The 14,851-nt window shown below is 43.2% G+C and overlaps 1 protein-coding gene across 8 annotated transcripts in view; it reads right to left on the reverse strand.

Moving 5' to 3' along the window:
* cep112 (centrosomal protein 112) overlaps nucleotides 1-13,658 on the reverse strand; it is an 88,438-nt gene extending 74,780 nt beyond the window's left edge. Inside the window, exons 1-8 of one of the 8 annotated variants that reach the window (XM_047327980.1) lie at nucleotides 13,401-13,656; nucleotides 12,840-12,945; nucleotides 12,496-12,686; nucleotides 12,033-12,193; nucleotides 7,195-7,288; nucleotides 5,191-5,268; nucleotides 1,731-1,778; nucleotides 1,543-1,617 (exon numbers count right to left, since the gene is read on the reverse strand). In XM_047327980.1, the coding sequence (XP_047183936.1) occupies nucleotides 1,543-1,617; nucleotides 1,731-1,778; nucleotides 5,191-5,268; nucleotides 7,195-7,288; nucleotides 12,033-12,193; nucleotides 12,496-12,686; nucleotides 12,840-12,939 (747 nt within the window). In that variant the 5' untranslated portion in view covers nucleotides 12,940-12,945; nucleotides 13,401-13,656. Of the gene's footprint in view, nucleotides 1-1,542; nucleotides 1,618-1,730; nucleotides 1,779-5,190; nucleotides 5,269-7,194; nucleotides 7,289-8,888; nucleotides 8,952-9,048; nucleotides 9,087-12,032; nucleotides 12,194-12,495; nucleotides 12,687-12,839; nucleotides 12,946-13,400 lie in introns of those variants that run through there. The other 7 variants (XM_047327978.1, XM_035614358.2, XM_047327981.1 and 4 more) reach the window with 7 other exon arrangements.
* Between the last annotated feature and the right edge of the window lie 1,193 nt (nucleotides 13,659-14,851).

Here is a 14,851-nt window from a genome sequence, read left to right on the forward strand (position 1 = left end):
CTCTGAAGCTCTATTTCCATTCAAGTAAAAGTAACCTGTGTACAAGTTAGACTACAGCAGAATTGCAAAAGATTGGCTTAAGTGGGCAAATTACACTAAATAAAACAGATCGGGGGAAAAAACTCCAGTTCTGCTGAATTTCCTCGTGTCCCTCCTAATGTTTCTATGGCTGCTTTCAGACATGCACTGAAATCCGAATATGTTCCTTAACTTTTCCAGAGGGGCTATATTTGAAAACGCAATTTTTGCTCTGGCCATTTTCAAGAACTTTTGTAAAATGTCTGGAGAATGTCCGAGTGAGTCCATGTGAGAATACAGAAGGAAATTCTTTGGAAATGTCCTGCCTCCTACATGCGCTGTCCAGATGCCACAGAATGTTCCGGAAATGTTCGTGACTTGGACAAGCTCCTGCTGAATTGGTCATGTGACAAAGTCTGGAAAATTTCAGGACGCAATTTTCTGGACATTTTCCATAGTTCATTTCTGAAAACGGCTTCTGCTTGCACAAGCACACAAATTAATTGAAGGACTATAGAAATGGATTGCATTACTATGGATTGTCCAGATGTTATAATAAACCGGTAACTGTGAACATGGTCTCCTGAGATGTGATTATTTCATATTCCTACCACACACTGCTTTATGGAGCCAGTCAGTGAATCTGAGGCAGGATCAAACAGCATGAGACACCGTTTTAATGTGTTCATGTTGGTGTTGCTACGTTCATCATCAGCCCACGGGTAGACAGTCCGACTGGGTGGATGATGTGTACGTGACTGTCTGTCCACGCAAATCTTACCGCAAATCAAGCAGACAAAAAAGTGAGCTTTGTTATGACCGGTCAATAAGCTCGTCCTTTCTTGTCCATCATGTCAGTATGTACCTCATCCCTTTCCCCTTTGTATCCATCCTTTCTACCTCCATTTTCTGCCCCCTACCAGTGCAGCTGATGTAACTGACTGGAGTGCTTTCCCTCGAGCAGACATGAAAAGCCACGGCTATTACAGCCAAGTCATGCTCAGTTTTATATTTAACAGTGCAAGTAAAGGCGGATGATGGGGGGAATGAGTGGTGGTTCGGACAGGCGGGGAGGCGCGGGGGGGGACTTCAAAGCATACTTTCAGAGTGGGATTTTCAGCTTACTTCCACATACGGAAAAAAACTGTCATCACTGGGAGCTGGCATTATTTTTGTCTTCTAAGAGGAATGCACACGTTGGCAACAATGCAAACTTTGCACAAGGATGTATGTACATGGACGTGGGGGTGTCCATTGTCACGAGAACTTCAACGTCTGTGTGTTCAATACTTGCCTCTATAGACAAACTCAGTGTACTGCATACCAAAGTTTTTCCTACCGTCATAAGACTGTCATGGATCTAGGCTTACTGGAATAAATATAAAGGGCAGTCTCTTAAATATCATGCACTTCCTTTGAATGTGCAAAGATATGGTATCAGAATTATAGAAGAATTTTGATATTTATCAGACAAAGAAGCTTTCAGGTACAGCTGGGGTTTGCTAAGAGCTCTCTGGTGCATACCTCCTTGCTCTGGACAAGTTGTGGGCCCTGATCGTCAGCCAAGGTGTTGTTCCTTCCAAAGCTTGACTTGAAAATCTACAGAGATAAAGGGAAAAGGATTAGTGGACAGGGTGACAGTTAAGTTCAAAGACAACAACTCTTGTCTACACAGCCACACAGAAACCACCAGAGACCCCCTGACAACTTACTGGAGACAAGGGAATGGGCTTCTCTCGCAAATACCTGGGGTTTTCAATCTGGAAGAGTCAACAGAAAACTTTAGACCTCTCTTTCTCTTTATCCTCTCCTCACAAAGCCTTCCTGCTACCACCAGAATCTAACCTCCACCCTCAGTTTGTCATAAACAATGTGGCGAGCACATCAAAAGCCCGGCGCGGTGGCTCGATTCTCTTCTGTCAACTCGTCTGTTTAGAAAGACAGAACGGGTCAGGATACATCAAGGCATCGTGTGTGTGGCCGTCTCTGTTTCCGCTCGTGGCCCCTCTTTGCTGTCCCGACACGGCCTTTTTGTCAACACTCACGACCACTAATCTGTAAGCTATCGCCGGTCCGTTTACCGTCAGACGGAGACAAATGTGTACATGTCCTTGCCAAACACTGACACGGCATGTTTTTTGATTATAATATGAAACACAAAAGATGGAAAAGAGAGTGAGCCACTAAACCACCTGAAAGTAAAAGGGTCACAGTTCAATTGACTCTATAGCATTACATCAATACAGCTCACTAACGGTGACTAAAGTGCAAAAAAAAAAAGAAGAATTCTGTGTTGACAACCTGCTATTTTCCTTCCACTATTTGACATTTGTTTATGACCCCATTACTTTCATGTGAACAAAGCATCATACAGTCTATCTTTTGCACTGGGGCTGTCTGTAGGGGCTGCCAACTAACAGCAAGATCACGACCTTTCAAACAGGAGAGCTGACTTTGGAGATGACGGCAGTGACGCCCTTATATACAGCTCTGTTACTAATATCTTAAACAGAGGGATGATGAAGGAGGAGGAGGAGGAAGAAATGGCGGATGGAGAAGAGAGTAGAGTGGGACTCATTCAGTGGAGGAAGAAAAAGAATTTAATGTTGTGAGGTGGCACAACCCACACAAAGCTAATCCAGAATGACGGGGAGACGAGAGAACAGAATCTGAGAGAACCTCAGAGCCCGGGACTAAAATAGTTACAGTCACAATCTGTTGCCTCAGGGTGAACCAGTGACAGGTGTGTGACACAGGTTAAATGAGGTCAGACATTTTATTAGCTGGCATACTCAACTAAAGGAGCAAATCTGACTTGACTAGTCAGAATTATTGTTATTATTGTCAATGTGCACACAGAAGGACACGTGCAGAAAAACAGACCACTCTGCACAGTCAGTGCTGAGACCAGCATTGGTAGTGGACGCCATGCTGTGTGATGAATTGCAACTTAAATTTGGCCCTGGCTAAAATATAAAGAGCCAATGTTTACCAAGTGATGAATCAATCAATATCCTTCTGAACTAGTGGCCAGGCTGAAAACAAGAATGGGATTTCTTTTTATACCAACAGACAGCCAGTCATCAGATTTGATTGAGTACAGCCCACAGGGTAAGGAAGACATGTAGACTAAATGCTGTGGTGTAATGCTGGCACGGTGTGATACTAAACTTGGGCATCCGTGTGTGCCAATGCCCTTCTGTGTGTGTGTGTGTGTGTGTGTGTGTGTGTGTGTGTGTGTGTGTGTGTGTGTGTGTGTGTGTGTGTGTGTGTGTGTTCGTGTGTGTTCGTGTGTGTCATTTGCATGCCCACACACACAAGCTCCTGTTACCGAATGTTTGTCCAGCCCCACAGCTGGCTCAGCCTCCTGTGTCATTGGAACCTAACGTGGATGGATGGATGGATGGATGGACAAAGAAGAGGGACAACACTCCACATCACAGGGCCAGGCTCACGAGCCAAACAAACGAGCTGTGATTGATGACTTCCTAGTTTCGGACTAGTGTTGAGCAAGTGGTAAGCACACCCATCTAACTACAGACAATGGACGGCCAAGTGGCAGGGACTACCATTAAACTGAAATCGATATGGAAAAAATAGGTCAGGTTTTTTGCACAATGTTTTTCTAGACTGTTTCTTTACAGGCAGGTCAGTTTGTGCTGCACCTAACTCTACTGTGACTCCAACAAACAAGCCACAGACTGAAAGATGAATCCAATGGTTGTCCAGCTGACTCAGGCCTCGTGTATCTTAAAGTTGGGCTCAGACTACAGATAATTCCGGCCGATTTTACCCAGATTCCACCCCAATGATATTTAGGGTTTAAAATCGGGATGTTTATGTTTATTTAAGTTTCGAGTGGCTGACAGTGTTGCCAAGCTTACGTTTGGAAGCAACACTGTCAGCTGCCCAACATTATAGAGCTTTTGAAATGGCGACCTAGAAACAGGCAACTGTATGAGTGCTGTAGACAGCTTGAGTGTGAGGAAAGGCTTGTTGATATGTGGCAAGAACACATTGTGCCTGTACAACATCTTCCAAGACCTATCACAAGCACAGGGAGGTGACATGAGGATGTGTGTCGCTCCCTCTGGAGCGATAATCTTGTGTGTAATGTGCCATTATTTTCAAAACAGGTAGTGTCTGCATGTCTGAGATTAGAGAGAAGAATATCTGCAAAGATTCTCCTCTAGTGCATGATGCAACCCAATGTCAAAATCTGTCAGGGTGAGATGAGTCTCAAGCAATCTGCTGTTTGCTGTCCTGCATGGCCCCCATGTACAACGACTTCATTGCGTTAGGAATGAGAAACGAACAAACCAGTACAGACTGCTTCAGGACATCTAAAACAAAGCTAAAGATGTGCTAGACAGAGTGACGCTCGGCTGTGCTGAAATCTTGCAGGAGCTGGCCACTTTGAAGCAGTGCACCTATGAAACTTTTGTAAACTTGAAGGGGGTTTGTGGTGTGTTTGTGTGTGAAGGAACATCTGTTGATTTCAAAGATGCAGGCTTGGGGGAGCGTTGCCAAGCAATGCATCTTATCAGCGTCTCAACACAGAGGAGCGCAGAGCGGAGCAGCGCACGGCTTCATGTCTGCTGATAGAGACCTCAGATTACCCCGGTCTTGAAAGAGAGAGGGAGAGAAATGATGAAAGAGTCAGAGAAACCTGGATGGAGTGATGGCAGAACAGAGAGAAACAGAAAAAGAATTGAGAAAAACAGAAAGAGATGAGCTGTTCTGTATAAAAAAAAACATCAGTGTGTAAGAATGTGGGGGGAATGACAGAGGTGACAAGCCAATGAAAAAGAAGGGGTCATGCGGGTGAGGAGATAGCGAATATAAAAGACATGCAGGCAAAGTGCTTATCGAGCCCTGGCCCTAGAGATACATCTTCAAATGCTCAGTTTACACAACCCGTCTTCTACGCATCATCCCACCCTCACGTCCCACAATAGTACCGAGCTGCCTAAAGGAAGGGGCTTCAAGAGGACATAGGGTGAAAGAGATTTTTTTTTTTGTTTAAGCAACACAGCTAACTCGGCATCAATGCCATATGATTTCGATTGACTCGTGAGATAAGGCATTCAGAGTCACTGTCGCTGTAAAAGAGCTGCAGCACGTTGACGGCTGTATTTAACCGAGAAGCTCAAGGCGTGCCCCTGGACTCACCCCCAGGTTCCAGCTGTTGAGACGAGCCTCCAGGTCACTGTCATCGGGAGACGTATCTGCCTTCAGCCCCCCCTCCACCTGAGGAGGAAAAGGATGCTTAAGCAGCACAAACAAAATGGAAGCTACGGGAGGGGTTGATAGAAATTAGAGGATGAAATTTAAAATATTTCTGACGGCGCTTTGATTGGCATTATGGCCTGAGGGAGAGAACAACAGACAGTGATGGAGGTTATTATTTTTGACAAAATGTGATTTCCTCTCTTGGCAACAGCAAAAAGCTTCTTTAAGAGCTTACAGATATACATACACCCACGTGTTCTCCTCCCATACAAACAGCGCTCCGCTCCCTCGTTATCTCCACCCTTTGCTCCCTCGCTCTCCTCCCCCTCACATACAGCACTCCAGATGTTTGGCAGTTCCACATCATTTCCGTCACGCAGTAAATTCCACAGGAGGGTCATACGCAGCTTACACTGCCTGTCATTCTTGTTTTCCCCGGCCCTTTTATTACGACGGGCCTCCGGATTTGTTTTATACAGTATCATTCGAATACGTCCAGGGGTTCTGTTGATACAAGATCAGTTTCCTCAAATTGAGGTTGGGCAGAAAGGTAGGAAATAGGGGAAATGGGTAATAAAGTTGAGAGAGCGATATGGAAAGGAGAGATGTTGTTGAATTCGATTAGAATCTGGTGGAGTGTGGACCTTGGGTGTGCCTCAGTGGAACTACACTGACACAGAGAAATGGCTGAGTGGAATGGCTCAGGATTAGAGGCCCTGTCTGATTAAAAAGGCAATAAAGTCCCAGAGCCTCACTCGCGGACAAACAGTAAACGTTTAATTTCAATATCTAGGAATGCTAAGTATGCGGCTCGCTGGCTGTTCAAAGCTGCATGTCACAGTCTCTGTATCGCACCAGGAATTCAACACATTGTGTCGGTTGTGATAAGCGTGAATGGCCTCAAATGGTTTTGGTCGGAGATATACAAGCAGCAGTCTACCAGTGAAGTGTACACTGGCTCGTACCAAGAACATAAACACAGAATGGCTAGTACAGGATAGTACAGGTACACCTGTGCTCTCTAATGCAATGCAGTTCAACAGCCCTGCCAAGGAGCTCATAATCAGTTTTTAGTAACATTATAAAAAAATCACGAAAAGATTCATGTGTTTGAGGAGAGTAACACATTAAAGGCCCTGAAAATATATTTCACAATCAGCCTCTAACTAAGAGAGATACATGAAATTTTGGCCTACGCTCTGTTTGTGCTGGGGGTTTTTATCCTGTGCTCTTCTTGCTGATTTGAAGTGGAAAAGGCTTCGTCGGCAAAAAGTAACATCACATATATCGGCACCAATCAGGATTTAGCTGAATTTGTTTTAAACTCAAATTTTCAAAGCATTAAATTTGATTGCTGCTTTCTGTATTCATGAATGTTTCATCATGAAACAACAAACATCCCCGCAAAACATGTAATATGTGAGAGCAAGTTCTGCGTCCATTCAAACATTGATAAGTTGATAATTGATTGAAATAACAATCAATAACAATTGATAATAAGTTGACATGGAAAACAACATTGACATGATGTTCATTCAACCATCTCTCTCAATACCTCTCTTTAACAGCTTCAACAAAATGTGAACATTATAAACTTCATTAAAAAAAGGGCATGTTTTGGTTTACACAGTTTTAGCTCTTAGTAACAATAAACTCACAGCCAAGTGTAGGTTACTGAAAAATTATATTGTAAACACAATCATTAGCTACATTTGTGTTCCCTGAACCAGAAACTTTTGAGTTCTGGGAATTTCCTCCGACTTTATGGGGAAGTTAGATCGGGAATTTCCAAATTGGTCTGAATTTAAGACGAAAAACAGTCTCATCATCACCTTGCAGTGATCTAGACATATTGAAAATAAAGTCCTACTTGAATATCTTGACAAGTATGCCAGAGAGGTCTAGAGGTGTGGTTGACATTTTGAGGTACAGTGATGAACTAACCCTTGTGGCTTCATATCTGGGCGATTGTTTGAGTGGACTGGAGGCCATGGGTTGTGATGGAGACTTCTCATCATACAGCCTTCTCCTGGAAGAGCTAAAGTGAGAAAGAAAAGCAAGGAGCGTTAACCTACAGTATGTGTGTGTGTGTGTGTGTGTGTGTGTGTGTGTGTGTGTGTGTGTGTGTGTGTACACATCTCTCTCTCTCTCTGTTTGCATATGAATGTGCTTGCGTAGGCAGAGTGCCTTGCTATTTACACAGATCAACATCTGGCATCAGTTGCAATGGCTTGTGGTCTGCATTTCATCCCATCAGAACAATAAACGTCTCTGCTATACATCAGCCTGTTTCCATGCACGGCTCACATGGCACCAGTATGTGGCTGCTTGTTCAATCTCTTTATAATAATACAACTCAACTCACTGTCCCTCATAATGTCCATCATGCTTTGAACTAGCAGATTAACAGGGGAACTTCTTTTATTCATTGGGGCACACAAACACACACACACACTTTATTCGCAATTCACTTTCTCTCTCTCTCTCTCTCTCACTCACTCGCTCGCTCGCACACAGACACGCACAACTGAGCAAAGTCTCATTACAAACCGACACACAAGGCACTAATGACCCACTAATGCTAATTAAATAAAGATGATGAAGTCGGGAAGATGTACGACAACAATGAAGAAAGAAATCGGTCTTGTAATAAAGAAGAATCACATTATGTTCCAGAAGGCACTACCGGCGTCCTTTTCCTCGCATGTAATCCTTTTTTTTTTTTTTACGACATTCCTCATATTGCGAATTTTGAAACTCATTTATTACAGGCAGCGTTATGTCGTGGAGGAAGCCACTATCGCTGTGAGGTTTCTGCTGAATATAAAACAGGAAGATATCTGTGCGAGCACAAGCCACCTTTGTCATTTGTGCCATCTGCCACATATCTCCATATATCTTATGGACACATCAGGGGTGAAAAAAAATTAAGAAAATACTATCAGGGATTTAATATTGTTTCACTAATTTATATCTAATAACAATGCAGAGTTTCAAATGAAACTCTGCAGTATTCACCTTTTGTGTAGTCACACCTTTATTTCATTCTCGTTGTTCGGTGCATGCACACACACACACACACAGACACACACCTGCATGCACATGCACAAACACATGCAGCTGTGAAACTTGGACAGGGGGGGCAAAGCTTCACAATCCTGGGCCTCTAAGTCAACAGGTGGATGAGGATAATTGAATCAGATGTGTCTGGAGTCTGAGGCCCAGAGATCAAAGCAGTGGCAAGTCTGGCCGGAGCCACACACACACAAATACACACACACACACACACATATATATATACACACACACAAAGAAGAAAATGAGAACACCATGTAGAGCCTCAGAAGCCGTAGCTTCACTGATTAAAGTGGCCTGACATCCATACGCAAGCTTGACCTCCAGGTGCATAGCCAGAGGGCCCAGGTCTCGGCCTCGGGCGATCTCAGGAAAGCAGCCTGACCTTGGGACACAAACATCCCTCTGCCCCCTACACACCCTCCAACATAACCCTCACAGCACCCAGGGGCTGCAAGATCAGTGGAAACATGCTGTCCTCTGAGGGAGAGACGAGAGGCGTTTAAACCAACATCGACGGCTGGCTCCTGCAACTGCAAGTGCAATGTTATTGTCGCACTTACCCAGAGGAGAGGAGAAAAGAAATAGGGGAGGCAGGGTGGGAAAGGGGGGGTTAAAAGTTTTCATACGTGGCTGAAAACACACAGATGGAAAGCAGAAGTCAGGGAGAGACAAGGGGAAGATAAGAACAGAAAAGAGGCCTAAAAGAGGGACGCCACATACATAGAGGTAAGAAAAAACAACATGCTCTCAAGCTAATCCTCAGCAGTGAACCTGACACCAGCGGTGCTGAAAACCTACACACACACACATGCCATTTTCCACATTAGGTCTTTATCGTTATGTCTCTACTTTGAACTCAAGTTGACGTAGGATGATGGAGTGGACATAATACACTAATCACCAAAGCTGTTTTGTTTGATCCTTTGACCCTCACCGACAGCACATGCTTTCCCACAGCATTCTTCTGCTTCAGTTAATGCCATAGACAGAGCAGTGGCTCCATCTTGTGGCTACATTAGGGATAGCACAGTAGCGTGGGAATGCATGGTGGAATTTACTCTGGGCATTTTGGACTAATAAGGTTGGATGACGCGTCCGGTAACACACACAAATACATTACAACACTTCCACTTCTGCGTGGAAAAATGAGAAATGCCTCAACGCATCAGAAAATCTTCCCAGCTGTGCCTTTAGATGTTGACACTCAAATTGGTTCCAACAAGTTTCACAGGCGACAAGAATCCCTGCCCATCACCTGACTAATGGTGAGTGAGACCGAGATCAAACGTTGCCACATCACTGGGAGGGAGTCAAATGAGTTCCTTCCATTTAATCTTATCTAAATGAGAGAGACACATAAAAGGACCCGTGGCCTGAATAATTTTCTCCATCGGGACGTTAGCCTGTGATCCGAGCGTCTTTCATGGTCTTATCCCAATCAGACACTACAGTGCTCAGCAGTCTGCTCACCACAAAAACCTTTCTATCCTCCTCACCCTCTGTAGCAGGGAGAAAGAAGGGCGGGGTCTTATAGAAGGTAGCCACACGTTTTCGAATCACTTGTAACATAAAAGCTATAGAATCTATAATGTAAACAGATTGAGCTTTTTGGTCGCACAAACGAGTCAGTGATGATTTAACAGTGCCTCACTGGTAGACATTGACAAGTTTGATCAGGTCACATATACAACAAAGTCTTTTCGTGAAACTGGTTTAATTAATTTAATCAACTGATTAAAACATTCTTTAAACTTTTTGGCTTAAAGTTGTCATTATGATGTAAAAAACTGATTGCACAGTGTAATGGCAATAAAAAAAAACGACACCATCCGCACTTATTTTGGTCCATATAAGCCTTGCTTTCACCGTGTCATTCTCTTGGCGGAGTTTTGGAGAAAAATTATGATTCCATTAATGGTACAAAGGAAACGCATCACCCAAATTTGCTAAACTAAACAAGGAAGAGAATAGCGTTCTCAATAATACAATCCGGTAAATACATGCTGACGAATCAAATTGATTTGATTTTGTAATTTCTTCAGTGCCAATGTACAAACTCAAAAAGGAATCAAAATATGTTCCACAAGTGGGACGTGGGCTTCATAATGGAAGTTTAACTGTGACAAATATTTACAGACATGTCTTAAATGATCATTTTCAAAGAGTCAAACAGTGACAGTGAAAGCTGAATTTAATATGGCAGCAGAGGGCCTGTAGTATTTCTTCCACAGTGGATATTGGGCTCTTCACTACAAATACAGAATTCTTGTTTTATTATGCAAAAAAGCATAACAAGCCACCGGGCTCTGATTTGCCATTCCTTCTTAATTGGCATAAAAAAGCCAGAGCTATTACTAACATCCCTTCGTCAAACCCCTGAACTGCCGGCAGTCAGAGGAAATATCCCTGAGCAAACTGGGATTGCTGATGATTAAGAGAAGCATGAAGACCTCACACATTTACATGAAAATATTACGTGCATGAAGTCAAGCTGTTTTAATCAAGATGGATCATTCTTAATCCAAAATACACTCACTTAAATTCAGGGCATTTAGCTGATGTTCATGCAAGAAAAGAATCCAAATAATCGAAGAAAAAGAATGCAAGCTAATGAGCTACCAGACTTGATTTGTCTGCTTTCCTCTCCCCTCTGTGGTGGTTACACCTCAGGTTCAACAACAGGGGAAGTGTAAAGAGGAACAGAAAGATAGATGAAGAATACGAAAGGTTCCTCATGCTGTTTTGAAGTATTTCTTTTTGACAAGTCTGAATGGAAAGCTCGTGCAGACTGATGCAAGCACTTGGCAATGTCTTCGGCTTTTCCAATAGCGCTGCTGAGCAAATATGACGGGAGATCGGTCAGTCGCCAAAGCTGTGTGTATCCTGCCAAGATCAATATCTTCAGTGTAGTAAAAAGAACTTTTAAAACAGAATGCTTGGAGAACTAGCTACTCTGTTCTATGCAGCATCTTCATCATCTGACCAAAAGGTTTTTTGTTAGACGTTAAGTAACCTGCTGTAGCAAGGGGAGAGTTCTCTTTTCAATAATCTCTAAATGTGCAATAATAGAATACCATTATAGAATTATAGGACTTTTGTTTGTAAAAAAATATGAATTGAAAAGAGAGGTGTGCCAGAATCTTTTGCCACGATGTTTATAGTTAAACTGCTTTCAGGGATAAATGAGAGTATGTTATGCATCATTGGAGATATGACCGATCAGAAATTAATTCCGGTTAATTATTTGAAATGTGAATCATGTACCTCATAGAATAAGAGGAGCTCATTCATCTAGATGGGCAAGACTTTCTGTTGTCCGCCACATGCAAACAGTCATGCTAAGCACCAAATCCACTGTTTGACATGTATGGAAGATCTGACTGCATGCACTTTAATAGGAGCACTACTATTTCCAACAAATAGTAAGTCTAAAGATAATAAGTGTGATGGTATGGGAAATAACATGCTCCTGTATAATATAGAGTAAGAGTGCCACATCTCCCAGCAGTACGGGCCGAAGTTCCTTCCCTTTAGTTCAGTTTAACTTACATTTGAATTTAGACACCTAAAAAACACAATTAAATCTATAAATCTATAACAATAATGCCAAATGATTGAGTGTCATTCCCATGTTTTATTTAGGGAAATGTTTAAGCTATTCCTGTGTGTATACTTGACTGAGATGATGTACAGAAGAAAATTACCTGTGATGAGTTGCAACAGGGGTGGAACTGATTCTGTCCTTAAGCAGGCCAACACTAAAACTGTCGTCAGTATAGCCTCCCAGCTCTCCTGTCACCCAGTCAGGCAGACCCGCATTGCTGTGGTCAGACCGACCAACCAGTGCCTCATCAAAGTAGATTGACTAGAAGTTAAAATCAAAAGCCAGGAGATGAAGATTGGATTAATTAATTTCATCAGTTTGTGCGATCGATTACAATGTCTGATATTGCAACTGCACAAGATTCAATCTACAATCATTTCTGTAACTGACTTTGGGTATGTTGCCCCTGAGAAGAAAAAAAAAGTTGTTCAAGTGAACTTGATGAGGACAGAATATTTGACTACATTACACTCCAACTTAAGGTGTTTTGAAACCAGAGAGGCGTCTCACCACTAGTTGGTAATATAGGTATATTGAGGATTTGATGAAGCAGCCATCCTCACCATGTAGGTAGGGAGCGTCTTGAGCCTGCCGGGCTCTGGTTTGCTGGTGAAAGGCCCCTCCAGGACCCCTCTTTTGAGCATGTGAAGAAGCAAACGGGCATACAGGTTGCGGTTCTTACGACCAATCAGACCTGAAGCACACGTGGCCGGGTCACACAGCTTCTTTATCCATATGACACACTGCTGCCGCTCTGACAACATTGGAAGGGGGGGGGGACAAGGGGCAAATGATATTAGATTATCTAACATATCACATGTTAGATAGAGACAGCTCAAACACAACGAAACGGGACCTGCAATTAACCGAGTTTGAAGAGGTGGAATGCAATTAAATGAAATCTCACCTGTCTTGTTGGGTCGCTTCAGGACGTATGGCTTCATGTCCAGCAGAAAATTGTCAAACTCAGTGTCCAGCCACTCCCATGAGTCCTCGCGTTTACTCATGGTGTCCTGAGGGGGGGGGGGATACTTTGTTATGACGGCAAATAAGGAAAACATTAAAAACTCGGTTGACAAGTATTAGCTGGCGACAGTTGGCTGACTTACTCACTCGGTTTCAAAACAGAGAACTGAGCAGAGACCGTGTCATGTGACAGATCACGGTAGTATCGTGTGACGTGATGTTAGCACGACATGACATGGCGTGAGAACTACCTTATGACCATAACTAGCCGTTTTAGCTAACTAGCTAGGTGCCATTTAAAGGGCTGATACTATAGCGCAGACATTAGCAAACATGTCTGCAACTCCCGCTAGCCGAGCTACAGCACACAGCAGTGACGCCCCAAGTGCACCTACGCTCCGTCGTGCAGACTTTGTGGGCCATCAGACTGTTCGTGATGACGTGCTCAACACGCAGTGCTGGTAAAAGACGCCACAAATGGACTAAAAAGAGACTTACTTACCAGCCCTGATTTCGCCGCTCAAAACGGTTCAAAAACTTCGGCGTCCTCACCCTACGTCACATCCGGTTTATCGTGGCCAAGCAGCGTCTTCCCTGTTGCCATAGAAACTGCATACATTTTATGTCCTTTTCATTGCCCCCCGAGAAAAGACTTAATAGACCCTTCTCGATGCAGCCATTTTGACACAACGTTAGTTGTGGGGTTTAATTAGTTTCAAAACTAGTAGAGACTAGAGCGCAGAGCTCAAAATAAACGCCATAGTACCTAGAGACCGACCAGAGACAGAAGGCGCAAACGGTGGCTGGGCGTGGCTGGGGCAGCAACCTGAGGCGTTTCCGGTGGCAGCCACAGCAGCCAGGTGGCAGCCACTGTGTTTGTGGCGGCTGCAGCTGCCTCTGTGTTTGTGGCAAAAAAAGCCACCAACCAGCCGCTGTTGGTACTTAGTTAAAAGCCTGTCTGGTCATCGAGGACTGGACACAGGTTTCAGGAGGTGAAGAAGTGAAACCGTAGTTACTGTACGCACCATTTTTTTTTCTGCAGCCGCAGGTCAGTGGCTGCTGTGGCCCCTGTTATAAATACAACAGATATACAGTGCAACACGTGCTATAATCAAGCATACTCATTGGTAACACAAGTCTGCTGTAAAAAAAAAACATGTCTTGATCGTGTTATAAATTCTATAAAATTGCCACATCAAGCTGCAACTGAATAACACATCGTGAAAAATGAAAATGTGTTTTTCTAAATTATTTGTTTCTCATGTATTAAAAATCAAGATCTCTGATTTACAAAAACAGCCTATTACAGGCCATTTATTGCGGCACTTCAATTTAATTATCATCGAGATGTGTCTAGGAACACAATTCAGACTGCATAAACTAGATCAGGGCAAGGGGCATGAACCCATTTCTAAAGGGTTTGACTGTTCCCGGGAACGCACTGGCCTTGATGTGCAATGGTAGAGCTTTAAGTGGTAATGGAAGCCACTTTTAGTAAAAGACATGGCTGGACGAGTTTGCTAAACAGCCTTTAAAGGCCTCTGGAAGCATGAAGGGAAAAAAAAAAATTCTCTAGGCTGATGAGAAACAGATTTGACTCTCTGGGCAGAACTACAAACATCACTTACTGCACATCACTTTCAAAAAGATAATACCAATCCTGACATGACCTCTAGTGACCTTGACTTGGTATACGCTCCCTCCAATTTGGTATAGTACTGAGGTGCTTCTGTTGTGTTGTAATAAACTCATATAATCAAGTAAGGACAACTGAGGCTCATTTAGTTAATTCTTTTATTCACCACTGTGAACAATGATCCAGCAATCTGTCATCAAATATTTGTGCAGAAGCTGTTGTTTCTTCATCACTACTGATGTCTTCTGACAGAGCATTGATGGACAGAAATGGCTGAATATTCTATCCATTTACTATTAAATGTACTACACATTAAA

This window comes from Scophthalmus maximus, chromosome 17 (assembly GCF_022379125.1).
Source record: "Scophthalmus maximus strain ysfricsl-2021 chromosome 17, ASM2237912v1, whole genome shotgun sequence".
Taxonomy (NCBI): Eukaryota; Metazoa; Chordata; class Actinopteri; order Pleuronectiformes; family Scophthalmidae; genus Scophthalmus; species Scophthalmus maximus.